Below are 27,477 nucleotides of genomic sequence, written 5' to 3'. Positions count from 1 at the left end.
GACGTCAATGATGGGATTACGGGAGACCGACATTGACGCTTTGTCTCTAAAAAGAGGAGATGCCTCTGCCCTTCGCAGGGCTGTAGGACTGTTGCAGGCAGAAAATGGTGGGGGACCCATGTCAGTGACTTCTCCAGTTGTGCCCCAAGGTGTATCAGCAGAGCGGTCGCCCAGCATGCTGATGCATGATTTGCTGGGGACGCCATCAGTTCTCCAGGATACAGAACACAAGGTTTCCGAAAGGGTCGACCTGGACCCACAGGTCTACCTTTCAACAAAAAGGCCACAAGGTGAGAAAGCCCACATCATCGTGGATTTTTTGCCTGCCACGGAAAACGTGGAAGAGGTGGCCCTCATCCCTGGCACGTCCCTGTACCTCAAGACAGGGACAAAAACGAAGCTGCGGGAGGTGTCACCAGCGCAGTGGATGTCCGCCAACGCCAGGATCATGGCCAGGCTATTGGATGAGGGTCGCCTTAATGGCACAGGAATAAAGGACTACCTGTCCTATACAGCTAAGGTGGGAGAGCTGGCTTGTCGCTTTACCTGGACAAGCGTGTTGGTATACGACAACGAGTACCGACAACAACAAGCGGCAGCATCCTTCCGGTGGGGCAGCGACAGTCAACACCTGTCAACAACGCTCCTGAAAGAGAAGCCTGTCACCGTAGCGACGAAGACCAGCCGCCATACAGACAACCGTGACAAGAAAAAAGGCCCTGGTGGAAAGGACATCTGCCTTCAGTACAACAACGGGAAGTGTTCGTTTGGAGCTCGGTGTAATTACGAGCATGTGTGTCTGGTGTGTTCTAAGCCACACGCGCAAGTCAACCATCAGGCAGAGCCAGGCCACAAAGATTAGGACAGCGAGCAGCCAACCGATCAGGTAGGACCAAATGCTTTTATCCAACTCACAAACCCTTTCGAACAGGCCCCGTTTGTAGCACAAGACCCCTTCAACTGTCCTTTCCTTGGTAATTACCAATCAATTTCTTCAGCAATAAGTAACTGGCAAGACGAACTTATTGAGGATCCCGACAGGACCTTTCTGCTGAATGGCATTAAAAATGGTTTCCGCATTACGTCAGAAAGTAGTGATGTGAAACAAGCCAGGTGTCCAAATCACAAATCTGCAACTTCCGCAGAATTGAAATGCCGGGTAGAAACAGAGTTGCTCAGGCAGATTAACCAAGGTCACTATGTTGTAGCCAGCGCGCCACCGGCTATCATCAGTCCTCTGGCGGCCATACCCAAAGAAGGGTCAGATGACGTCAGATTGATCCATGACGGTAGCCGACCGTGTGGTTCAGCGATGAACGATTATGTGGAACATCATTCAGTAAGGTATCAAACGATTGATGATGCCTGCAAAATTGCCAAACCTGGGTATTTTTGTGCCAAGGTAGATTTGCAAGCAGCATACAGGTCGGTACCAATTCACCCAGACTGCTACAAAGCAGCCGGCCTTGCTTGGACATTTGAGGGCAATGACACGGAAACCATTCTCTTTGATACGCGTTTACCATTTGGATCAAAATGTGGACCAAGCCATTTCAGTCGAATCTCACAGGCCATAACGCGCATGATGAAAAGGAAAGGGTATGAAGGTATCTTGTGTTACATTGACGATTTTTTCTTGGCATTTGAATCATATGATGCTTGCAATGAGGCACTTTTGTGTCTCATACACTTGATTCGTTCCCTGGGTCTAAACGTGAGTTGGAAAAAAGTTATTGGTCCTACACAGCATGTGACTTTTCTTGGGGTTGACATCGATACGGTCGATTGTACACTGTCCCTGAATAAAGAAAAGTTAGACAAACTGCACAACAAATTGCAGCAATTTCAGAAGAGGAAACGGGCTTCCTTGAAACAACTGCAGAGCCTTGCAGGCTCTTTAAATTGGGCAGCACAAGTTATCCGGGGAGGGCGCTTTTTTCTCCGGAGAATCTTGGACACTATGAACCGATTAAATCAGGCAAAGCATAAAGCCATACTTGGAGTCGAATTTCGTCGGGATTTGAAGTGGTGGCTTTCATATATGTACATGTTCAATGGCAGAATTTTTTACAGGGACAGTAGTGATGTACATGTTCATGTGGACGCGTGCCGTACAGCGGCAGGAAGTTTTTGTGAGGGAGATTGGCGATATAGTATTTTTAGTATCGATTGGCCGGCAGTTGCCGATATGCATATAAATTATAAAGAAGTTTGTGCTATTGTGGATGCAGTCCAAACATGGGCGCCCATGTGGGCCAATCGTAAGGTCGTGATGCACACCGACAGCTCAGTTGCTAAAGCAATCATAAATCGAGGTCGTTCAAAGAATGCCTATATAAACCAACTTCTGAGAGCAGTGTGTTGGCAAAGTGTACGTTACAACTTTGAGTTGAGAGCAATTCACATTCCAGGATTACTCAATTCGTTACCAGACACAATTTCCAGGCTACACGAGCCTGGGAAGGTAGCAACTCTCGATTTATTGCTTAGTCGGTGGCATCATGGTCGCACATACTGCATGGCCCGCATGGGGGATCACATGTCTACCAAAACCTCTTTGATGTTGCAGGCGCGGCTCAATTAGACCATGACCTTACGGCCGAAGTGGCGGAATACAGAGCGGCCACTTTTGCTGAGAGTACAAAGCGGACTTATCGCTCACATAGAGTGTCTTATTACAATTTCTGTCGGCAAATGTGCATTCCACCCGTGCCAGCAACGGAAGAGACCCTTGCGAAATACGCAGCTTATCTTGCGAGACGCCTTAAAGCAAATTCGGTGAAACAATACCTGAACATCATTAGGATCATGCATCTGGAAGCTGGGTTAGAAAACCCAGCCAAAGACAGTTTCCATCTCAAGACAACCTTGCGCGGTATTGATAGGATAAAAGGAACAACTGTTGCCAGGAAAACACCAGTGACTCCAGAACTGTTGATGAAAATCCGCAACAAAGTGAACTTTGGGAAAAGGGACGACTGTGTTTTCTGGGCTGCGTGTGTTGTCATGTTTTTCGGGCTTTTTAGGAAGTCCAATCTATTTCATATCGATAAACGTTTTTCAAGGACAGCCTTTGTCATCAACGGGGATAGGTCGATGACAATTAAAGTGTGTTGGTCAAAGACTATTCAATTTCAAGAGCGGGAATTTGAGGTGATGTTGCCAACTATACACCCCCACCCCCTTTGTCCGGTGAAAGCCATGTGTCTGGCATTCCACCAAACAACACCAGCCCCAGCTCATTCCCCGGCGTTCCCCATCAGTGGAGAATGTTTTGATAAGCGATTGAAATCAGCAGTCGCCGGGGAAGAGGGGAATTTCTCCAGTCACTCCTTTCGCAGGGGAGGTGCAACATGGGCTTTGTCACGGGGTGTGCCGGGGGAGGTGATAAAAATGATGGGAGACTGGAAAAGTTCAGCTTACCTCGCCTATGTTGACCAATTACCAAAGCCTATTGTAGATTATTATAGAGTGCAGTGCTTAGCAACACTACCTTGAGAGGAGAGAGAGAGAGAGAGAGAGAGAGAGAGAGAGAGAGAGAGAGAGACTGAGAGAGAGAGAGAGAGAGAGAGAGAGAGAGAGAGAGAGAGAGAGAGAGAGAGAGAATGAAGGCTTGCAGTCATCCTAGGTTTTGGGAGGTTTGGGAGGAGAGGAGTATAATCGACTTCATATCATATATCGGTATTTGTTATTCTGTTTAAGTATGAGTTTTTTATTGTTGAATTGTTAGTGGAATAAATACTCCTTGTCTGATGACGCCCAAAACCAAATATGTAACAGGTTTTTTGCGACCGTGTGATTGGTGGGTGTGGGTGCGTGTGTGTGTGTGTGTGTGTGTAAATGTGTGTGTGAATGTGTAGGTGTGTGTGTAGGTGTGAATGAAATTGTGTGTGCGTGAGATAGTAGCTGGATTAGCGTTTAAGTGCAGATTATCCCTGCAAGGTATAAGCTAGTTTAAACGTAGGAAGCGAGTGGGGGGTGGAGGTCGGGAAGGAGGGGGTAAGTTACAATAAGAATGTGGGTGTGGCCTGTGGGTGTGAGTGTGTGTGTGTGAAAGAGAAGATGCCAGGTAGCGTGGAGGGAAACGGAATTGGTCAGTGCAGGGATAACCACACACAGCGGCGGCAGCAGCCACAGCACCGAGCAGCAGCGATAATAAACAAACCCACCCCCATCCCCCTTTTTCTCCGCCGTGTTAATTTTCCCCCAAGTGGTTACTATTCATGTGTATTAAATTCCGTACATGCCTTTTGTTTTTAATGTACTTGCCCTGTGGTTTCTTTTCATTTCGTTTTTATTTGTGCGTTCTTTGTTATCACATGATCATTGGACTCTATGATATAATGGTTGAAGTGTTTTCTTCCTTTTACGATCAATCATGATCGTTGGCTGCGCTGGCTTTGAGAATGTGGTCCGAAGGACCCTCTAATTGCTTTGTATACACAAGGAGTTGTATGTTAGAATTGTAATGTCGCCGTGGTTTTTTTTTAATCTTGTTAATTTGTTTGTTTTGAATGCTGATGTGATTGAAGCGGGAGGAGAGGAGTATAATCGACTTCATATCATATATCGGTATTTGTTATTCTGTTTAAGTATGAGTTTTTTATTGTTGAATTGTTAGTGGAATAAATACTCCTTGTCTGATGACGCCCAAAACCAAATATGTAACAGGTTTTTTGCGACCGTGTGATTGGTGGGTGTGGGTGCGTGTGTGTGTGTGTGTGTGTGTAAATGTGTGTGTGAATGTGTAGGTGTGTGTGTAGGTGTGAATGAAATTGTGTGTGCGTGAGATAGTAGCTGGATTAGCGTTTAAGTGTGCTAGTAATGTGAATTGTATCTACTGACATTGCTTTGAAGCCTTTTTGGGTTGAAAGCGAAACTGACCAAACATTTGACATTGACGTGTTTCAATCATGGGAGGAGGAGGCGTTGGGGCTTAAAGAAGGATGGGTGTTCTGACGAATGAACGTTTACATGCTTGTGGCGACACACTGAAACATGGGTTATGCTCGGGTTGTCGTTCATGCTTGAGACGAGTGCCGCATGAGTGATCAATCAATCAATCAATCAATGAGGCTTATATCGCGCATATTCCGTGGGTACAGTTCTAGGCGCTCTGCAGTGATGCCGTGTGAGATGAAATTTTATACGGCCAGTAATTGCAGCCATTTCGGCGCATATTTACCTTTCACGGCCTATTATTCCAAGTCACACGGGTATAGGTAGACAATTATTAACTGTGCCTAAGCAATTTTGCCAGGAAAGACCCTTTTGTCAATCGTGGAATCTTTAACGTGCACACCCAATGTAGTGTACACGGGGGGGAGTTCGGACACCGAAGAGAGTCTGCACACAAAGTTGACTCTGAAATAAATTTCCGCCGAACCTGGGATCTAACTCACGCTGACAGCGGCCAACTGAATACAAATCCAGCGCGCTACCAACTGAGCTATATCAGAGCACGATGGTCATATAATCTGGCGCTTTGAAGTGATCATAACACCGTGACGTCACGTTTGATGCGTCCTCTGATCATGCTAGAGAGAGCATGGGTCATTAACACTATGAGTTAAAGTGACATTTCACAACAGCAGACCTGATAATCACTATGAGTGAAAGTAGCTGTGCGATCTGTTTGTGGCATAGTAGTTATGACACCACGCAACAGAATACCTAACTGCTGTGTTATATTTCATTTCATTTACTTTGTTATCCCAATGCTGGGAAAGTCGGGTCGCTTCCTCCCAGTGGAAAGCTAGCAGCAACAGAGTGGCGCTACCCAGGTGTGTGCGTGTTTAGGTGTTATCAGCCACCTGCACTTATGGCAGAATGACCGAGGTCTTTTACGTGCTACAGTGGTGACACGAGAGTGGAACACGGATACCGTCTCTGAGTCTGCTCATTATGTTGACTCGTGTCCGTCCCGGCCGGGATTCCAACCTGTGATCCTAGGACCACTAGCAAGTCCAGTGATCCCAGGACCACTAGCAAGTCCAGTGATCCTAGGACCACTAGCAAGTCCAGTGATCCTAGGACCACTAGCAAGTCCAGTGATCCTAGGACCACTAGCAAGTCCAGTGATCCTAGGACCACTAGCAAGTCCAGTGATCCTAGGACCACTAGCAAGTCCAGTGATCCTAGGACCACTAGCAAGTCCAGTGATCCTAGGACCACTAGCAAGTCCAGCGATCCTAGGACCACTAGCAAGTCCAGCGATCCTAGGACCACTAGCAAGTCCAGTGATCCTAGGACCACTAGCAAGTCCAGTGATCCTAGGACCACTAGCAAGTCCAGTGATCCTAGGACCACTAGCAAGTCCAGCGATCCTAGGACCACTAGCAAGTCCAGTGATCCTAGGACCACTAGCAAGTCCAGTGATCCTAGGACCACTAGCAAGTCCAGTGATCCTAGGACCACTAGCAAGTCCAGTGATCCTAGGACCACTAGCAAGTCCAGTGATCTACAAACTGAGCTTCCCATCCCCAAAGAGATGTTGTTTGGATGTGGAACTGACATCACAAAGCAGGAATAGCAACAATAAGAGCGATTCTGTAACGTGTAAAGGCATGTTTACGACGAGAATGACAATGGACTCTGGTTGTGTAAGGTGTAAAGGCATGTTTACGACGAGAATGACAATGGACTCTGGTTGTGTAAGGTGTAAAGGCATGTTTACGACGAGAATGACAATGGACTCTGGTTGTGTAAGGTGTAAAGGCATGTTTACGACGAGAATGACAATGGACTCTGGTTGTGTAAGGTGTAAAGGCATGTTTACGACGAGAATGACAATGGACTCTGGTTGTGTAAGGTGTAAAGGCATGTTTACGACGAGAATGACAATGGACTGTGGTTGTGTAAGGTGTAAAGGCATGTTTACGACGAGAATGACAATGGACTCTGGTTGTGTAAGGTGTAAAGGCATGTTTACGACGAGAATGACAATGGACTCTGGTTGTGTAAGAACTGACAACTGTGGGGTGAGGACACACAGCGTAATGACCAGACACCGCCAGCCATCTCTTTTCAACAACATCCTCCTCCAATTATGGTCAGCAATCATGGTCAGCAACGCGAGAATGTCATTACTCGGGTATAACTTTCAAATACAGGTGACAGTTGCCATCCCAGGTACATACACATCAGTGTTTCAAATACCAGTGACAATTTTCATACCTGTACACAGGGACGTCCACCTGTTGTCACACTTCAAGAGCAAGCGATACTTAGTCTCCGTGCATCAATCGGCAATTAGCGTGAATAATGACCGCCAGTCTGTGTTGTTCCGCTCCCTGCCTGTATTGTCACCTGGGATAGAGCTGTTTCGTGCTCAGGTATCCAATGCCCATGTTTTTGTTGACGATCATTACATATCATTATACAGGTGTGAACGCCTTTTGTCTGGCAATGATCAGGCGACTTGTCTGGCAATGATCAGGCGACTTGTCTGGCAATGATCAGGCGACTTGTCTGGCAATGATCAGGCGACTTGTTTGCTGACTTGCTTTAAGGCCATGTGAGGGCCAAATCGCTATTTTCCATATATGATGATCAGCACTGTTTGTGTCGCTTTTGTTATAATACTGATGGTCTCTGAATTAAAAAACGTTAACGTGTTTGTTAATTGTGTATGTCGTTGCTATAGAAACAGGAAAGTAAACAGCAGCCATATTGGATTTTAGGAACCGTTTTTTCCATATCCAAATGCTCGATTTCTGTCCAATATTTTGCATAAATATAGATTTAGATCATATCTACAGATTTACTATTGCTTTTTTCTTTGAGTATTACAGTTATTTAAAAAAAAATTTTTTTATCATAATGTTGAAATTTTGCGTAAAATTTAATATTAAAAAATTCGTAAAGCCAACATTTCTTTTCCGATTCATTATTCAAATAGTAACTCTGTAGATAGTATGTAAAAGTACAAGTATGCAGAATTTCACAGAAATCTAACCAGTAGATTTGAAATCATTTTGTTCCCAAATGTCAAAACATGCAAACTGAGAAAAAGGCAAAAACGCACACAATTTGTTTTGAAACCATTGATAGTTGTAATTAAACTCAAAATACATACATATATCACCAAATTCCACACTGAGGAACGTTTTTCACACCTAAAAGACACAGTTTAAAAGTTAGGGAAGACATAAAACATAAGTTATTTCAAACATGTGCAGTACACTAGGAAAATTGTTTGTCCCGAGTTACAAACAATGCATATACACACACTCCCAATTACAGCATGCACACCAAAAAAAGCTTGCTCACTCGCTAACATTCACACACATTCACACACACAAGCTAGCTCCAAATTACGAAACGTACCCAAGTCATCAATTGCACATATATATGCGTACAATAACCACAATATATATGAGAATAATGTTAGCCACAATAACAATGACAAGTCGCGTGAAGCGATATAAAAACATTCAGTCAATCGGTATGAAACTTAAAGATCAACACCACAAACCAGTCATTGCCAAGACTACGAGATACATTTAGATAGTCTCGGCTAACAATACCGAGACGGATCACGCTCGTCTCCGCAAAGCATGAGACTCTATAGTACTTACTAAACCTATTTTCTGTAATTCTGAGCACATTGTTAGAGTGAACATAACTTATTATATATTTTTGAATTCAGGAAAAAATGAGGAATGCAATGCAGTCAAGGTTTAATTTGTTACTAAAAATTAGATTTTAATGACAACTTTAACAAGCAAACTCATTAATTTATTTTTAAGATTTTGAGCTGAAATGCAATACCATAGTCCGGACTTCGTCGAAGATTGCTTTACCAAAATTGCAATCAATTTGGTTGAAAAATTAGGGGTGATACAGCGCTGCCTCAACTGCCTAAAAAAATCCGGATATGACGTCATCAAAGACATCTTTCCAAAAAATGGAAAAAAACATCTGGGAATATCACACTCAGGAACTCTCATGTTAAGTTTTGTCAAGATTGGTCCAGTAGTTTCCTCGGAATCACTTTATACACACACACATACACCATGACCCTCATCTCGATTCCCCGTCTAAGTTAAAACATTTAGTCAAAACTTAGAACATGCCTGCAGCATATGCAGGGCCACCTTCCAGCTGAACAAGTTCTTCCAGTCTCTCTGACTTGGCTGCCCGCACTTTGTCTCTCCTTTTACTTTGCTTGTCTCTCACAGCCTTCAGACTGTTCCGCACCCTCTTGTGCATCCTGGCTGCTCCAAGCCTCTTCATGTGATGTCCAGTCTAGAATCCGAAGAACTGGGCAGAGTCGGCAGCAGCAGCAGGTCCAAAGTTGAACTCTCTAAGAGCTGTACCAAGTCGTTTACTCACATGGTTCGCACACTCTTCCTTGTCAATGTGAATATCCTCACCATAGGGCTTGATGTCGTTGAGCTATGTAAAAGTCTTGGAGTCACCGTCCGACAGTAGTGTTGTGTAGCGAAGCTTGTTGGTGTTCACCGATCGACGCCATATGACACGGGCTGCTTCCACCTCCATCATCCCTGATGAGCCTGCAAACAAGAACAAAATAAGAAATGTAATTTGCAAACAGAGTATTTTTTAAGTGTGTGTGTGTGTGTGTGCGCGCATGTGTTATTCACAGTCATTGTCCAGCTAATACTTCAATTATAATTAATGCGGAAAAAAATGAAATAAACATGGAATTACCAAATTACTGAATATTAAATTTCTAGCAGCAGGTATAGGTGCACTGAACATTGTTAGATTGTAAACGTTAAGCATAATGCATTAATTGATACCATTTGAACGTTTTTAAATACACTTGTATTGTGCCACACATACATGTACTATTTGCCATCCCCTGACCACTATTCTAGCTCCCTCAGTTCTGGGAAGCCCGTTGATTCTGAAGACTTGTGAATCTCTCTTGATGCTGTAGTCTATACAGCTCTCTCTCTCTCTCTCTGTCTGTCTATCTATCTGTGTGTGTTTTCTTATTATTTTCATCACACACATGCACTCCCCCATGCCCTGAACTATTCAAGATACAAATTGGATTTTTACGCATGTGTTACCAGGGGTGAGTTTTGGCGCTCGCCCGCTCGCCCGCTCGCCCGCCGGGCGAGTTCAAATTTTGCTGAAGTACAAAGTCGTCAGGCAACGTAGTCAATCGGAACGGCCCGCGAACAAATATCTCTGCGGGCGATCTCAAAATCTGTCACTTCTCTACTGCCCACTCATCCCCCCCTCAGGACTACCACCAATCAATGTCAGACACATTGGCTAGACAGCTACCCCCCTCCGCCTCACTTGACCGTGTCATCACCCCTCCAGTGCCACGAGCCGCTGGCGATTGCATCAGCAGTCAAAATAGTTAACCCCCCCCTCCGTCCCCCCTCTTTGCGCTATTCACTTCACCCCCTCTCTGATCTTATCCTGCGCTCACCAATCCTTCAGAGACTTTCACATGTTGTAAAACAGTTTCCTCTCAGATAAAAACTCGGTCATTGACCCCGAGTAAGAAGGTCAGTGTCTCGACAGGCAGCTGTGTTCAGGTTGCAAGTACCGGTCATTGACCCAAGTCTCAAGGCCAACCAGCTTTTACAATGCATCTGCCTTTGATCTGACCGCCCATCCAGAGCAAACATATTCCCCCTAGCCCTCTGTATTTTTCCTTTGATGTGCCTGCTATGTACCACTGATCCAGTTTCTGGGAAATGTATATAATTATGTCATTGACTGCAGGGATACTCATTGAGACCGTTTTCCCAAATATGTTAACACCAGCTTTGCTGACCAACTTAGTACAAGTAGTGACAGTACTACTGCTGTCAATTATTTCCCTTCAACTAAGGAAGTAAAAAAAAAACACCCAGATCCACTATATAAAGAAGAAAAGACAGACCTTCAACAATAGGACAAGGGATGCAACTCTGCTGAATCAAAAGCATAAAGATCACCTGTGAACAATTCTAGGATCAGGAAATCTGAACATCTGTTTGTTTTCATTAGGAAATAGAAATGAAATGTAATGCTTTTGATTATTTATGACTTAAGCTGTGGTAAATTTGGCTGGTATGCAACTTTTACAGTAATATTAATAACACAGACATAAAGAAACAAAACAAGAAAGCAACTTAGAAAAATGTTTTGTTTGTAGTCAGTTTTTTATACTTGGTTTTATACAACAAAAAACATAATTTAAATTAAAAAAAAATGCTGATTTACTCTTTTGTAGTGTGTGTTTATGTGGTAAGTAAAGTTCCATAGTAAATTACTTTGTAAATTGTGTGGTTGGGGTACATAAAGGGGGTAACTTTTAGTGAGGTTTAGTGTGTGATTGTGTGACAGGGTGTGAATGTGGTTTTGATTTCTTGTTTCTTTGTGGCAGCTTTTATTTTAAATTCTTTATTAAAACAAGGTTAATTATCATTATATTAAAACATAGCATTTTAGTCATCAAGTTTTCTGTGTGTTTGTGGTAGTTATTAGTAGTGCAAATCCACATGTATGCATTATAAGTATGAATGTACGTCTTTTGTGTATGTGGTTAGCAAGCGACGAGCCGCTGGGGCGCTTGTAAGAAATCCCGGCAAGTTGGGGGCCGGTTGGGATTTGGGGGGGCCGGTTCAATTTTTGACTTACCGGCCCCCCTGGCCGGTAGCAAAAAAAGTTAAGGTACACCCCTGTGTTACAACTTTCATTATTATTATCATAAATTGATGATCTGTCTTTATGACGCTTTTTTTTTTAATCCATCATCCATGCCTTTGGTTTTGGTTTTCAGTTTCACTGGAATGCATGGAAAATAATATCCACTCATCACTATTACATTTACTTGTAATTTGCTATATATTATTTGAGTAAGTTGCTTAAATTTGAAATAAACTCTATTCAAATATGTCTGTGCAAACAGATATAATTTACCTTTATAGTTCACCTCACACTTGTCCAAGTGGTCCACGAGCCAGGCCGCATACTCCTCTGGCTTTTCCTGAAACAGCTTCTGCCCCGTAGACTCCACACCTGGCAGTAGGTACACATGACATGGGCATCAACACAGAGTCCAGTAAGTAAGTCCACAACACACCCAACTCCAATGTGCGAAGAGTGTCCACGAGTAAGCCAGGTGCCATCATAGCTCACAATAATGTTCAGGGTGTCGTCGACACCAAGAGTAGTGCCACAGTATATTGCATGAACTTCTCGAACATATGCAACAGTGTCACTGAACACATGCTTCCGGAATTTCTCCAGTTGTGTGAATAGTTGGCTGGCATGAGTATGACTATGAAAGGTCTTGTGGTGAAGTCCAGCTAAATCCATGTTTTCACAGAAATTTCTGAATGTGGTGGCTCCCAGTCCACAAGCAAGTGAGGAATACACTGCCTGTCTGTTCATGTCGAACACTTTTGTCTTGGCCTTAAATTTTGTCACAAGATACTGTTCATACACAGGCTCTTCGCACGAAGAACAGTTCACCTGGGCAAATACTGCCAAGCCACTTGTTGGTCTGGAGTCTGTGCAAAGAGACAAGCACTTGTTTTTACACTGTGGACAGCACAGACTTGCAACCATACTGTCTACTTCGGCAAAGTCTACAACACCCCTCTGGGTTTTTACCAGGGTTTCAGTAGCAGCAGATGACTTAGTGTCAACTTCACCGGACACAAACCTCTCATACGATTCTTTTTTGAACTCACTTCTTGTCTTCGTGCCGAGAATGTTTTCAGTCGAAGGAATCGACGCGGAAAATGTAGCACTAGCAGACGACCCCAAAACCGGCACTAATTCTGCCACGTCAGGCAGCACAGAAGCTGATTGCGCTGATTTCTTCGCCTTCCATTGATTCTTCACTTGATCTGTCCTCTTTTTCGTAGATTTTGGGGCTCCTCTGGTTGTTGATGGCTTGGTGCGAACCATTTTTGCACAGGAGCGTGTACTTTCACTGCTTGTAAACAAGCGCCATTGTTGTACCACGTGACCCCGGTTGAACGAATCAAGATCACATCATACGTCATATTCTCCGTATAAGGAAGTTGGCGTAGATTGACCTACATTGAAAATGTTCCGTTAGAGCCGAAGTAGTCCGGAAAATAACGAAACAACGGTCACATGCAAACAGGGGAGGCTATGTAGCAAGCAACGTCATGCAGTGTTCGCCCTGTCGTCTGCTCAAATTTGCTGATCAAGGTGTTGAAAATCGGCAATAATAAGGCAAGTTCAAGACAAATGAACGCAATCAGGCGAGGGTTGGTGTATTGAATTTATTTTTATTGCACAAAAAAAACATGTATATGCAACATCAACGGCAGAAATTGAAAGAAAAATGACCACAGTTTTCCAAACAGTCAAAATGTCTAAATGCCCAAATCTGCCCAAAAGCTCAAAAATCACCCCCGCACATCCCCTTAAACAGGACTTGGTGGCTTATTTCATTTGCTTTGTTGTTTACCTAATCGGTTTTTGGAGAAAAACACAACAAAGCTGTCGATTCAACTCTATCAAATCAGAAGAAGACAGAGAGAAACGTGGTACTAGTGGTGGTACTAGTGGTGGTACTAGTGGTACTAGTGGTGGTACTAGTGGTGGTACTAGTGGTGGTACTAGTGGTGGTACTAGTGGTGGTACTAGTGGTGGTACTAGTGGTGGTACTAGTGGTGGTACTAGTGGTGGTACTAGTGGTGGTACTAGTGGTGGTACTAGTGGTGGTACTAGTGGTGGTACTAGTGGTGGTACTAGTGGTGGTACTAGTGGTGGTACTAGTGGTGGTACTAGTGGTGGTACTAGTGGTGGTACTAGTGGTGGTACTAGTGGTGGTACTAGTGGTGGTACTAGTGGTGGTACTAGTGGTAGTGGTACTTGTGGTAGTGGTACTAGTGGTAGTGGTACTTGTGGTAGTGGTACTAGTAGTAGTAAAATTGATATTAAAAGTCCTACGGTTTTTTGCCATGAAGGACTTGAGTGTTTGTCCGCTTTTTTAGAGAGAAACGTGAGGGTTATTACTATTGTTGTTGTTGCTGCTGTTGAAAGAAACCCTGGTGTTTCCGGCAAGTACACCTCTCTGTATTTCTTTTCGTAAATTGCTCAGTTTGAATCTAACAGACTGACATTTTCTACAGTGTGATCCAAAAAACAATGCCACCCACAAAAATAATATAATAACTTCTACATCTGTTGACCGAGTAACTGAGTAACTTCATATTTAGTGTACATTAAGTTCAGCTTATGCATTCCATTTTTCAAAGTGGCAATTGTGTAGATTGAATGGTCTGACTTTTGCACCATTTTAACAAAAGTGTCCCATTTCGGGGATCAATTCATCAGTACGAGGTTTGAAATTGAGCGGCGGACAAACTAACCCGATTTAAACCCTCCAGATTATTCCCTCTGGGGCTATTCGAATGACCTAGTATACCATGACCAACATTAGACAGTCAGTGACTTTAATACAGAATCTAAAGGAAGGATCAGGGCAGTTTTCAAGGGGGATCGGAACGCGTTCATGTTATTGATACATTTTGCGCGCCATTCCGCAAGTGTAACTTTATAACAAAGTGGGGGAAGGGGGTGTTGTTGTACACTCAGACATTCAAATAATCAAAAAGGTAAAAGTCTGAAGGATTTGAATTAGGTAAGTATGACTACCGCTCAATGTCAAAACGCGTTCTGTTGAGTCGAACCCCGAATTTGGAAACTTTGTTTGAAATCGCACAAAAGTCAGACGATTTAAACTACAAACTTACCACTTTGTAGACAGGTCATGCATAGGCCTAAGTTAATGTAGACCAAACTATGATATGAAGCAATGTGGTCAATATATGTAGAAGTTAATGTAGACCAAACTATGATATGAAGCAATGTGGTCAATATATGTAGAAGTTAATGTAGACCAAACTATGATATGAAGCAATGTGGTCAATATATGTAGAAGTTAATGTAGACCAAACTATGATATGTAGCAATGTGGTCAACATATGTAGAAGTTAAAAGCATTTTTGTGGGTGGCATTTTTGTGGGGTCACCCTGTACTTTAAACTTTAGTCAAACAACTCGTGTTCGGATAAAGGCTTATAAAATAATGCGCACGAATGGTGACGACACAATTAGTAATGTTACATTTCTATCTCCATGGTAACAGCAGCAGCAACATGACCACGCGGGCAGGGACGTTACTGGTCATCGGGGATGAGCTCCTTTCATCGGGGGTACTCTGTCTGACAGGTGAGTTGTCTGTCTGTCTGTCTGTCCGTAAGTCTTTTGTCAATCTCAGTGTCTTTCCTTCCGTCCGTCATTCTGTCTGTCTCTCTGTCTGTCTGTCTCTCCGTCTGTCTCTGTCTCTCTGTCTGTCTGTCTCTCCGTCTGTCTCTGTCTCTCTGTCTGTCTGTCTCTCCGTCTGTCTCTGTCTCTGTTACAACGTTTTGTATACGTGCAGGAAGTTATTCCAAGGGAGGTCAATCAGCGACAATGTACTGACTACAGAGATGCAGTTGCTTCCCTTGTACCACTAGCACGAGACTCAACAAGTTGCTGTTTCTTAGCATATATATAATGTCCTAAATAGTTACTAGTACTGGGAACAGAAATAGCAAGTTAGCAAGCAAGTTGCTGCTGCAACTGTTCTTTTTATGTCAACAATACCGTAATTGTTAGATGATCAATGTCGTTTGTTTGATTGTGTTGCAGGCGGCCATGACCTTGCCAACACCCCCCTCCTCACCTTCCCCGCCTCCACCCAGTCCCAGCTCCAGGTGTGGACCAGCGAGCAGCTCGAGAAACTACTACGTCATTACGTGACGTGGCTGTCAGTGACGTCACACGTGCACACCGTGGCCTGTCTGGCGGACCTGCAACACGCGTCAAAAGACGTCATCAACGTGTTTGTAGAGGCCTTGGAAAAAGTGGAGGTAACATGATACAATGATCTGATATATGGTGATGATGATGATGATCAGGGGCGGACGAGGGGGGGGGGGGGGGGGGGTTCTGGGATTTCTGGAAACCCCCCCCCCCCCAGCCAAATTTTTTTTTTACAAAATTGTGTATTTTGGGGGGTATTAATCAGTGACAAAATCTGCTGCCTGAAACTGGTAATGATCATCCTCAGAATGCACCATTTTGCGTCTTTTTTTTCAAAATTTTCCGGGGGCACCCCTAGCAAGCTAGGCGCTTTGCGCCTTCACACCCATTATCTTCACAATATACTTTTGTGTTACACGACACTTGAGATTGCCACAAGTTCTCAAATGTCGTATAGTTGTGTTCTTTTATTCTACGTCGCCCGTCTTCGCAGCAACAGAAAACAACTCGTCAAATTGAGTTCGAGGATTTATTCAGCATTCAATACATACAACTGCACAACGTAGCAGAACTCAAATAGAAGCTTTTTTACATACAAATCGCGCTGGCATATATAGTAAATACTCAATCTCGAGAATATTCCAGACCGAACACGATACAACTACATTATACGAGCCGTGCATGGACTAAACTAGCGACATTCTCTCTGACGTACATCAAAAGCGCCGACACACTTAATCCGAACGAACGCCACGAACTCGCGACTAAAACAGCATGGTAAACAACTTGTTTTGACAGGACTAGAAAGTTCACCTGCATTCTCGTCCAAGCATAAATATTGTGTTTACAAAATATAATATCGGTACTTTCCCACAAAGTACAAATAAGTCAACTACATGCAACACACAAAACTGAACCAAAGCTCAGCAACGGCAGCGTTTCCTAACATTACCCCCAACACCAGAAGAAATTTACCTAATTTCTTTCAATCATTGAAACGCTACTTGTACACATATTATGTATACATAACAGATTGAAATCCAGGTATGTACATTAGTCTGTTGGAGAATGAACACAGTTTTAATCACATACTCGGCTGAGAAAATCTGCTCCAACATTGTCTGAACCTTTGATCGATTCCACTCGCATATTAGTCAGGTCGTCATTTCCCGATTTTGACCTTAACCCCTCAAAAAATACCTCGGAGAATGTTTTGACTGTTTTGAACTCTGTGATGTCTGTAGATTACAGATCCGACGGATGACACTCTGTCATCCTTGGGCATTTTGATGTATTCAAGATGGCGGACAAGATGGATTCCAGACTGCAAAATAGTCGAAACTGCATGCTATAAACTAGCAGAACTGTATTTATTTATGTTTTCCGGGAGATAAAACGGGAGTTAATATGCATAACAACAGTTACATGATTAGCAGACACTATAACCCGAATGGCTGGTCTGTTGGGGGACCGTTAAAACTGGTTAACGGAGCAGGATGATATAGTTTTAGCAATATATTTTGTTCAGTTACAGCTAATGGTTTAAGCTTATAAAATGTGTTGTGGGCTTTGATTACTGTTGCACTTCGCTTGACCTTCATCGCATTTCAAGGTCATATGAATGTCAAATGTTCATTCAAATGATAAAGGATTATACTATTTTTGAAGATAAAATGACGAAATGTGTTCATCTTCTTAAAACTTGCCATGAATAAAAACGTTCACCAACACTGAAGGTCACATGTTTTCAAGGTCAAACAATTTCAAGGTCATATATTTTAATGTCTGTAAAACCATCACTTAGCACGTGCATCACTACAAAGATCACTGTCAAGAAGACGAAGCTGAGATTGTGTGGCCATGTAACAAGAACAGGCGGGCTCTCCAAGACCATCTTACAGGGTATGGTGCGCTGAAAGAGAAGATAGAGAAGACAAATGAACAGAGGGACAGATATCATTACAGAGTGGATTGGGAAATGTTTTGCAACTTCCCAAAAATTGCTCACAGCCGCCAGAGGTGGAGACAGCTTATAAAGCGCTCGTCGTTGAAGTGACCCTACCATCCTGGTGGGTTCCAGAATCAATGAGTGACTTGGTCGGTGAGCAAGCAGCTGTAATACCCACAATAACTTAAAGTTATCTTGTGCTCTTTTTTTAAGAAGATCTAGTCAGGTGAGGAATGTATACATCAGACGAAAGGCCTTGTAAGGTGTCACAGCGCCAAGCGATTCGGCATTTGAAATCCCTTTTGACACCATATACACAGTGTTGTGTCAGTTAGTGACGCCCCGAGGAGGTGTATTAGGCGTCATGTCAAGAGGCTAAACCTGATGTACCATGTCTCACATACAAAAGACCTCTATCTCATAACGTAAAGGTCATGGCGACGAACCAGGGATACTGGTTAGTATGCACTTTACCTCGCCGATGACCACACAGGATGATGTGTAGTTTACCACTCCAGATGACCAGGCGGGATGACCACGCTGGTTTACCACACAAGATGACATGGTCATGCAGTGAGTTTCCAGTTTGAGGGCAGCCACCATCGATCCTTTTTTCAATTGCCGAAATGGTAGCGGATGACTATTCCTGATGACCAATAAATGACAACGCCCGATGATTACGCAGGATGTCATGTAGATTACCAGTACGGGTGACCGGTGAGAATTGCCGGTGCGGATGACCAGTGTGGATGACCTGTGCAGATGACCATGAAGGATGACCAGTGCAGATGACCAGTGCGGATTACCGGTGCGGATGTCCAGTGCAGATGATCATGAAAAATTACCAGTGCGGATGACGAGTGCGAATGATTAGTGCGGATGACCAGTGCAGATTATCATGAACGATGACTAGTGCAGATGACCAGTGCAGATGATCATGAAGGATGACCTGTGCGGATGACCAGTGCAGATGATCATGAAGGATGAATAGTGCGGATGACCGATGCGGATGATCACAAAAGGATGACCAGTGCGGATGACCGCAAAGGATGACCAGTGTGGATGGCCGATCCAGATGACCAGTGCGGGTGACCGGTGAAGGTGACTGTTGCACATGCCCAGTGCGGATGACTACGATGGATGACCAGTGCGGATTTGTGCAATTTCCAAGGAGTAGACATCGACATAAGATGGCACACGCACCTTGACCGACTGCGCGACCACAGCATGCCGTTGCACATGGTAACTTTCTCCACAGCCACACTTCAAAATTAGCATGACTTCAGTTGGTGTAGGTTCTACTCCAGGCGGTTTTCTGCCCATCCTACAACCACCCGGAGTCAACTGGATCAAGATTTGGAAGATCCCCGTAGAATTGCAATACAGCCCTTTTCAGATGGACGTTCAGCAATGGGCTGATGTGGGCGGTAGTTTTTGATTTATGTGGACTGGTGCTTGGAGGTTCTAGTTAGCCAAGTTTCATATCTCTCACGTGATATGTTGTTTGAGATTTTGCACCTGTAGCACTCGCTTACAAACTGCAACATTTGCTGAAAGACTTCACCGATTTTCACGCATGGATCTTCTGCAGAGAAATCAAGCACTCCTACGAACACACTGGTTCATGAACAGCTGTCACCAGATGGCATACGCTTCCATCTACAATAGCTCTATCGTCTGGTAAACAATCAAATCGGAGAAAACTAGTCTCTCACGATGTTCTTTGATCATCGCCCGCCATTTTGTAAGATCAATTTACAAGTTTTATCTTCGACAGTGAAACCTGTGCTTTGGAACACCATACGCACTAATCGCAAGTCCACGAATAACACAGGTTTCACATCTTCTCAGCCTGGATGTAATTCCATACACACTCATGTGCAAATTGTTTCCATTCAGCAGAATGAAACACGTCAAATGCCTTTGTTTTTTGTCTTGGAAGAGGAGCTCAAGTACGGACACGGACAACACTACAGGCCATACTGTACGTGTCGTCATATTACTCATTACGTTTTCCCGACGTCATGAAGTTATGACGCCATTCTAGCCCTTTTTTCTATGGAATGCCTTTTGTGTCTAAATCAAAAAAATCAACATTTGCTAATTTTCCTATAATTAATTTTTTCTCAATTTGCCCAAGGATTTAAAGATGTCATCCTGCGGATTTGTAAACTTCAGGAGTTAAACTACCCAAAACCATTAAAACATTTTCCGAGGTATTTTTCAAGGGGTTATTGCCCTGCCGTAAGGACTATATCAAAGTTCTGCAAGTACATCACCCACCTCATGATACGATTATTCACAAACTTCGCAGAGTTCAGGTAGGTGAGGGGTTTGTGATCAGGCTGAAGCACGAATTTCACCCCTTGGAGGTAGAGTTCAAATTTCTTGATTCCCCACACGATGGCTAAACACTCTTTCTCCATGGTCGAGTAGTTCTTCTCGGCTCCTGACAGCTTCTTGCTGGCATAGCTGACCGGAAACGGTTTACCTCCATGTTCTTGCATCAACATGGCGCCGATCCCTTCGTCCGATGCGTCTGTACGCAAGATGAACTCTTTGGCAGTATCAGGAAGGCGTAGTACCGGGTCTCGTGACATCAGGTCGCGCACGGTCTGGTATGCCTTCTCCTGAGCTGGTCCCCAGAGTATTCGGTTGGGGCATCCTTTTCGGGTCATGTCCGACAAAGGCGCCGTTATGGCGGCGAAGTTTGGAATGAACTCTCTGTAGTACCCAGCCAATCCAAGGAAGGATCGCACCTGCTTCTTGGTTTCAGGACGTGGCGCATTGAGGATCTTGGTAACGTTTTCCAACAAAAGCCCCTTTTGACCTTCCTTCAGTGAATGACCTATGAAGTCAACGTTGTCGGTCCCCAAAATGCACTTGCTGGGTCTCACGGTCAGATTGGCTTTTGTCAGGCGGGAAAACAGTTCCCTCAAAGTCTCCAGATGCTCCGCAAAGGTCTCCGTGTGGACTAGCAGATCATCCCAGTAGTACACAACATTCTTCATTCCTTTGAGCATTTTCCGCATTCCCCTCTTAAGGGTAGCACCACTGTTCACCATGCCAAAAGGCATCCGCAGGCACTCATACGTTCCGTCTGGAGTTGCAAAGGCAGTCTTTGGTATGTCCTCTTCGCGCACAGGAATTTGCCAATATCCCTTGCTGAGATCGATCTTTGAGAAGATCTTACTGCCGGTCAACTGTCGGAATAGATCAGTTGCCGTCGGCATTGGTTCAGGGTCAAACACGGTGATCTTGTTCACTTTCCTGAAGTCAATGCATACCCTGTTTGTACCGTCTTTCTTCTTGACAACAACAACGGGAGATGAGTAAGGGGATGATGACTCACGGATGACCCCCATCTTCAACATGTTGTCGATGTCCTTCTTCAAGGATTCCCGAGCCTGAAACGGGATAGGGTATGGTTTTGAGCGAACAGGAACGTCAGATGTGAGGTGGACTTCATGTTCGACCAAGGACGTAGAGCCTGGAACATCAGAGAACCTATGGGTGAAGTCGCCCATAAAATCATGCAGCTCCTTCTGCTGGTCTTCCGTCAGGTCAGGTCCTAACTTGACGTCATCCACTCCTTCTTTCTTGTGGAGGTCTCCCAACTCCAGTAGTTCCTCGCCGTCGAACTCGTCTAGTTCGGCTGGTTCTTCCACACTTGCTGCGACCTGTACTGCTTCCGGAGGTCTCTCCACATACAGTTTCAGGAGGTTAGCGTGGTAGATCTTGGACTTCTTGCCGACATTCACCTTGTAGTCGTTGATCCCTACCACGGCCTCAACCTCGTATGGGCCTTTCCACTGCATCAGTAGTTTGTTGTGATCAGTGGGAAGCAGTATCAGCACTTTGTTACCTGGTGTAAACTTCCTGTTTACGGCTTTGCGGTCGTAGTAGTGCTTTCCGCTATCCTGAGACTTTCTCAAGTTTTCTCTCGCAATCTCGAGAGTCTCCTCCAGTTTCTCTCGCAACTCAAACACGTACTGGTAACTGTTCTTCACTTCAGGTGTGTCCACATCTTTCGTCCACAATTCCTTTAGTATCTGCATCGGGCCTCTCACGGTCCGCCCGTACATCAGCTCGAACGGGGAGAATCCAGTGGACTCTTGTGGCACCTCCCTGTATGCAAACAGCAAGGCATTGATGTAGCGATGCCACTGCTTTGGCTGCTCACTGCATAGTTTCTTCAGCGTGGACTTCAGCGTCGCATTGAATTTTTCTACCAGCCCATTGCACATCGGGTGATAGGGTGTCGTAGTCAAGTGACGAATGCTCAGCAGCCTGTTGACCTCTTCCATGCATTCAGAGACAAACTGTGTCCCCAGGTCTGTGAGGATCTCTTCAGGAACCCCAATTCTGCTGAAAATGTCCACAAGTGCCTCGGCAACAGTCTCGGTGTCAATTTTCTTCAGAGGCACGGCTTCTGGGTACCTGGTTGCATAGTCTACCAGGGTCAGTACCCAACGATGACCCGCTTCACTTGGCGGTTTTATCTCGCCGATGAGGTCAATGGTCACCCTCTTGAAAGGTCGGTCGATCAAAGGCATCTTCTGCAACGGCACTTTCGGGACCCTTCCTCGAGGTATGGTTTTCTGGCAAATATCGCACGATCGGCAGAATCGAGTCACATCTGCATGCAGTCCTGGCCAGTAAAACGCAGCCTGGATTCTGTCCGATGTCTTCTTGACACCCAGGTGACCTCCCATAATAGAGTCGTGGGCCACCTCCATCACCTGGCGCCTAAGTGGTTGAGGCACCAGAACTTGACGTAATGGCTTCCCACCGTTGACTCTCGGGTGCTGGAACACTCTGTACAGGATCTTGGCCTTTACTTCAAAGTGCACAGTGCCTTCGCCCTTAGTCATCTCCTTGACAGGACGACTCCTGTACTTTGTCAAGGTCAAATCAGCTTCCTGTAGCTGAATCAGCCGATTCCTGTCCACGACAGCAGTTGCAGAACTGTTGGTGACCCTGAGTGGCGTAGTTGTTTTGTCCTTCTTCGCCTGGGCTCTGGTCGTCACAGCGCTTACAACCTGCGGCTGGTCGCGGCGATGCACAGTTGCTCTGTCATCTCGTAACAGTTCGCTGATATCTTCATTCGCGAATGGCAGTGGGTCTTCCTCCTCAACAGCAGGCTGAGCTGCGCCCATTCTCCATTCGACATCAGGGTCATCAGGACGTCTCGCACCCCCAATGTTCCCAATTAATAGATCGTACAAGGGCTTCTTCAGGCAGACGGCCTCAACTTCTCCGGTGAAGTATGGAGTATCGATCTGGATCTTTACCACTGGTGCCTTCACGCATTTGCTGTCAGCCATGAGCGTCCACTTGAAGTCACAAGTGAACTTCTCTGTTGGCACCAGATCCTCTTTGACGATGACCCCATTGCAGCCCGAATCTCTGAGAACAGTCACTTCCTGCTTCTCAACAAATCCCTTCGACACGGGCATGTTCGACACTGACACAGCTGCGCTGGCGACGACAGAGATTGACTTGCCATTGGCGAGTAGAAGCTGGCCATCAGAAATACATTCTTCCACGTCCGATGGTGTAGCCACTTGCTCGGCAGCCCTTGGAAGTATGACGCTGCTCGCACATACTTGTTGGTTCGAGCCGCTCGTTTGCCTCTTGTTGTCGTAATATCTCCGTCGATGTTCTTGCGCTTTGTCATTGACATGTCCGTTATTTTTCTTTTGGGGACAGTTGGCGACTCGGTGACCCTTGGCATTGCAATGGAAACACGTTATGTTCTGCCCTTCATTGGATGATGGTGCGGACTCAGTTTGTCCCTTGGCAGGTTGGTTTCCCTGGTTCCCGCTCTTCTGGAAAGGTTTTGATGACTTTGACGTCCCCAGGGTCCTTCCATGAGCAATGAGATAACGCTCAGCAGCATCAGTAATGTCCTTCAAACCCCGCAGTTTTTGCTCTTCCAAGCGGGTCGCCAGGTCCTTCGGGCAGGCATTAAGGAACTGCTCCTTCACGATCAAGTCCCGCAGACTCTCGTATGACTGCTCTTCACCTGATAACTCCACCCACTTCTGCAGGTATGACGACAGGCGCTCCACAAACTGGCTCGGTGTCTCTCCAGACAATGGCTGGCATTCGCGGAAGCGTTGACGGTAGCCCCTTTCAGTGAAGTTGTAGCAACGCAACAGAGCTTCCTTCAGTACATCATAGTCTCTGGCGTCATCATTTGAGAGTCTAGTGTAGACCTCAAGTGCTGCCCCAGTCAAATGTGCGCTGAGTTGAATCGCCCAGTCGTCGCGCTGCCATCTAGCACTCTCAGCGAACCTCTCGAATCTTGCAAGGTAGCAGTCGATCTGGTCCTTCCCGTCAGCAAATGCTGGAAGTTTCGGTGCCCTGTGTAACATTTGCTGCTGGTTATCTCTTTGGCGTGGTGCCTCGTGCTCATTTTGAACACGCACCATTTCTGTCTGAAGCTCTAAACGCTTCGTCTCCATTTCTATCTGGAGCTCCAAGCGTTTCAGCTCAATTTGCCTTTCTTCACGCTGTGCTTCTCTTTCTCTTTCTTCACGCTGCGCCTGTCTTTCTTTTTCTTCACGCTGCGCTTGTCTTTCTTTATCTTCACGCTGCGCTTGTCTTTCTTCACGCTGCGCTTGTCTTTCTTTTTCTTCTCGCTCACGCTGCGCTTGTCTTTCTTCACGCTGCGCCAGCAGTCGTGTCTGGGACTCGACGAACTCCGTCAACTGCTTGCCTTTTAGTCCCAGTTCAATTCCTTTTCCCCAGAACTCAGCCATTCTGGTCTTTTCCGGTGCGTTCGTCTGTATTCTTTCACAGCCCCGAACGTAGACGAATGTAGTCTTCTAAAAGAACACAGTCTCTACTGCACCTCCGATGCTTCTCTCGTCGCTGTTCACCTTCGTAGACGCAGGCTGCCACCCTCCTCGTCTAACGTGACGGCGCACTCTGCTCACGATACGTACACGACGTACCTCAGTCGTATTTCGTAGTATTAATGCACTAGCTCCGCGACGAAGTCCGTCTCGTCCAAACGGCAGCTTACCTCTGTAATCCCGATACACTCCGGCGTCGCTCACCGTACCGAGCTGCGGCGATTACCAAACTCTTCACCAGTCACACCGAATCCACGGTTCCGTAGTCTCAATACTGATCCCTCAGGATACACCCGATTGATGGCTACCTCCTGTGACTGTCTTGACACTAGTCCTTGTTACTGGAAAACCCTTGGCGTTAAACGTAGATCCTTGGCTTGGCCCCCCAATTGTTACACGACACTTGAGATTGCCACAAGTTCTCAAATGTCGTATAGTTGTGTTCTTTTATTCTACGTCGCCCGTCTTCGCAGCAACAGAAAACAACTCGTCAAATTGAGTTCGAGGATTTATTCAGCATTCAATACATACAACTGCACAACGTAGCAGAACTCAAATAGAAGCTTTTTTACATACAAATCGCGCTGGCATATATAGTAAATACTCAATCTCGAGAATATTCCAGACCGAACACGATACAACTACATTATACGAGCCGTGCATGGACTAAACTAGCGACATTCTCTCTGACGTACATCAAAAGCTTCTATTTGAGTTCTGCTACGTTGTGCAGTTGTATGTATTGAATGCTGAATAAATCCTCGAACTCAATTTGACGAGTTGTTTTCTGTTGCTGCGAAGACGGGCGACGTAGAATAAAAGAACACAACTATACGACATTTGAGAACTTGTGGCAATCTCAAGTGTCGTGTAACATTTTGTAACCCCCCCCCCCCCCCCCCCCCATAAAATGAACTGATCCGCCCCTGATGATGTTGATGATGATGATGATGATGATGATGATGATGATGATGATGATGATGATGATGATGATGATGATGATGATGATGATGATGATGGGGGTAGTGATGAAGATTGATTGACTGATTGATTGATTGATTGATTGACTGATCAACAGCTAAGCTGTCGAGGCACTGTCAGCGCCCTCTACCTGTTGAAGCCTCAGAACAAGACCAGGTCGAAACAGCTGAAGAAACTGCTGGGCCTCAAACCCAGCAAGAAACATCCCAAGATTCCGCTCTTCAAGGTCGGTACACACGGCACATCTTGTGAGACAGTTAGACGCTTTCCGGGCCTTTTTTTCCATTTCTTTTCTATGTTTAAACAAGATTTAATCCAAGTAAATCCTAATACAGTATAAATGGGAATTAAACGTAGGGGCGCGAACTCAAGCAAAAGCTTATATCACGTGATCCAAACCTCTCGGGATTCCCAGTGTGAGTGAAAGGGAGAACTCGGTGCAATCCCTGCGTAAATGTCTGGACAGATACATGGCGAGTTACACGGTGCTTTACATGAAGTGGCTGGACAGATATACATGGCGAGTTACACGGTGCTTTACATGAAGTGGCTGGACAGATACATGGTGAGTTACACGGTGCTTTACATGAAGTGGCTGGACAGATACATGGTGAGTTACACGGTGCTTTACATGAAGTGGCTGGACAGATATACATGGCGAGTTACACGGTGCTTTACATGAAGTGGCTGGACAGATACATGGTGAGTTACACGGTGCTTTACATGAAGTGGCTGGACAGATACATGGTGAGTTACACGGTGCTTTACATGAAGTGGCTGGACAGATACATGGCGAGTTACACGGTGCTTTACATGAAGTGGCTGGACAGATACATGGTGAGTTACACGGTGCTTTACATGAAGTGGCTGGACAGATACATGGTGAGTTACACGGTGCTTTACATGAAGTGGCTGGACAGATACATGGCGAGTTACACGGTGCTTTACATGAAGTGGCTGGACAGATACATGGCGAGTTACACGGTGCTTTACATGAAGTGGCTGGACAGATACATGGTGAGTTACACGGTGCTTTACATGAAGTGGCTGGACAGATACATGGCGAGTTACACGGTGCTTTACATGAAGTGGCTGGACAGATACATGGTGAGTTACACGGTGCTTTACATGAAGTGGCTGGACAGATACATGGTGAGTTACACGGTGCTTTACATGAAGTGGCTGGACAGATACATGGTGAGTTACACGGTGCTTTACATGAAGTGGCTGGACAGATACATGGCGAGTTACACGGTGCTTTACATGAAGTGGCTGGACAGATACATGGTGAGTTACACGGTGCTTTACATGAAGTGGCTGGACAGATACATGGCGAGTTACACGGTGCTTTACATGAAGTGGCTGGACAGATACATGGTGAGTTACACGGTGCTTTACATGAAGTGGCTGGACAGATACATGGCGAGTTACACGGTGCTTTACATGAAGTGGTTGCATACGGCTAGTGAAATGATCTTCCATTTCTTGTTGTCCTGTATTCCAGGTGTTGTTGATGAAAACCTACCAAGAGCTGTTCAGTCAGGTTGACCTTTGCCATTTGACTTCTGACTTTGGGGGAACTTTGGACTACGATCACATGGCCTGGATGAAACTTGACGAGGTAAGTGTACTGTATAATGTACAGTGGAACCTCCCTTTAAGACTCCCTTTCCTTTAAGACCGTCTTTTCTCAGACTTTCTGTTCATAGCCTTAATAAACGTACGCCAATGGTAAGACTCCCTCCTTGGCGTGTATCGCTGTTTCTGTTGAAAAAAAATGTAATGGTGTGTAGCGTGTTGTGTGTAATCTGCAACGCATAATGTATCATGTGTAACGTGTAGTCAGTGTTTAATTTCTAACGCGTAATGCGTAATGTTTAATACGTAAAGTGTAACGCGTAAGGTGTAACGCATATG

At 45.1% G+C, this 27,477-nt stretch overlaps 1 protein-coding gene across 1 annotated transcript in view; it reads left to right on the top strand.

Annotated features, from left to right (window-relative positions):
- LOC138971901 (uncharacterized) overlaps window positions 1–27,477 on the top strand; it is a 41,481-nt gene that overhangs the window by 2,183 nt on the left and 11,821 nt on the right. Inside the window, exons 3-6 of the mRNA XM_070344739.1 lie at window positions 15,110–15,192; window positions 15,655–15,875; window positions 25,658–25,786; window positions 27,065–27,181. Of these exons, the coding sequence (XP_070200840.1) occupies window positions 15,120–15,192; window positions 15,655–15,875; window positions 25,658–25,786; window positions 27,065–27,181 (540 nt within the window). The 5' untranslated portion in view covers window positions 15,110–15,119. The remainder of the gene's footprint in view (window positions 1–15,109; window positions 15,193–15,654; window positions 15,876–25,657; window positions 25,787–27,064; window positions 27,182–27,477) is intronic.

This window comes from Littorina saxatilis, linkage group LG7 (assembly GCF_037325665.1).
Source record: "Littorina saxatilis isolate snail1 linkage group LG7, US_GU_Lsax_2.0, whole genome shotgun sequence".
Taxonomy (NCBI): domain Eukaryota; kingdom Metazoa; phylum Mollusca; class Gastropoda; order Littorinimorpha; family Littorinidae; genus Littorina; species Littorina saxatilis.
Note: the sequence above shows the minus strand (reverse complement) of the source record. Positions and strands in the feature narration are given on the sequence as shown.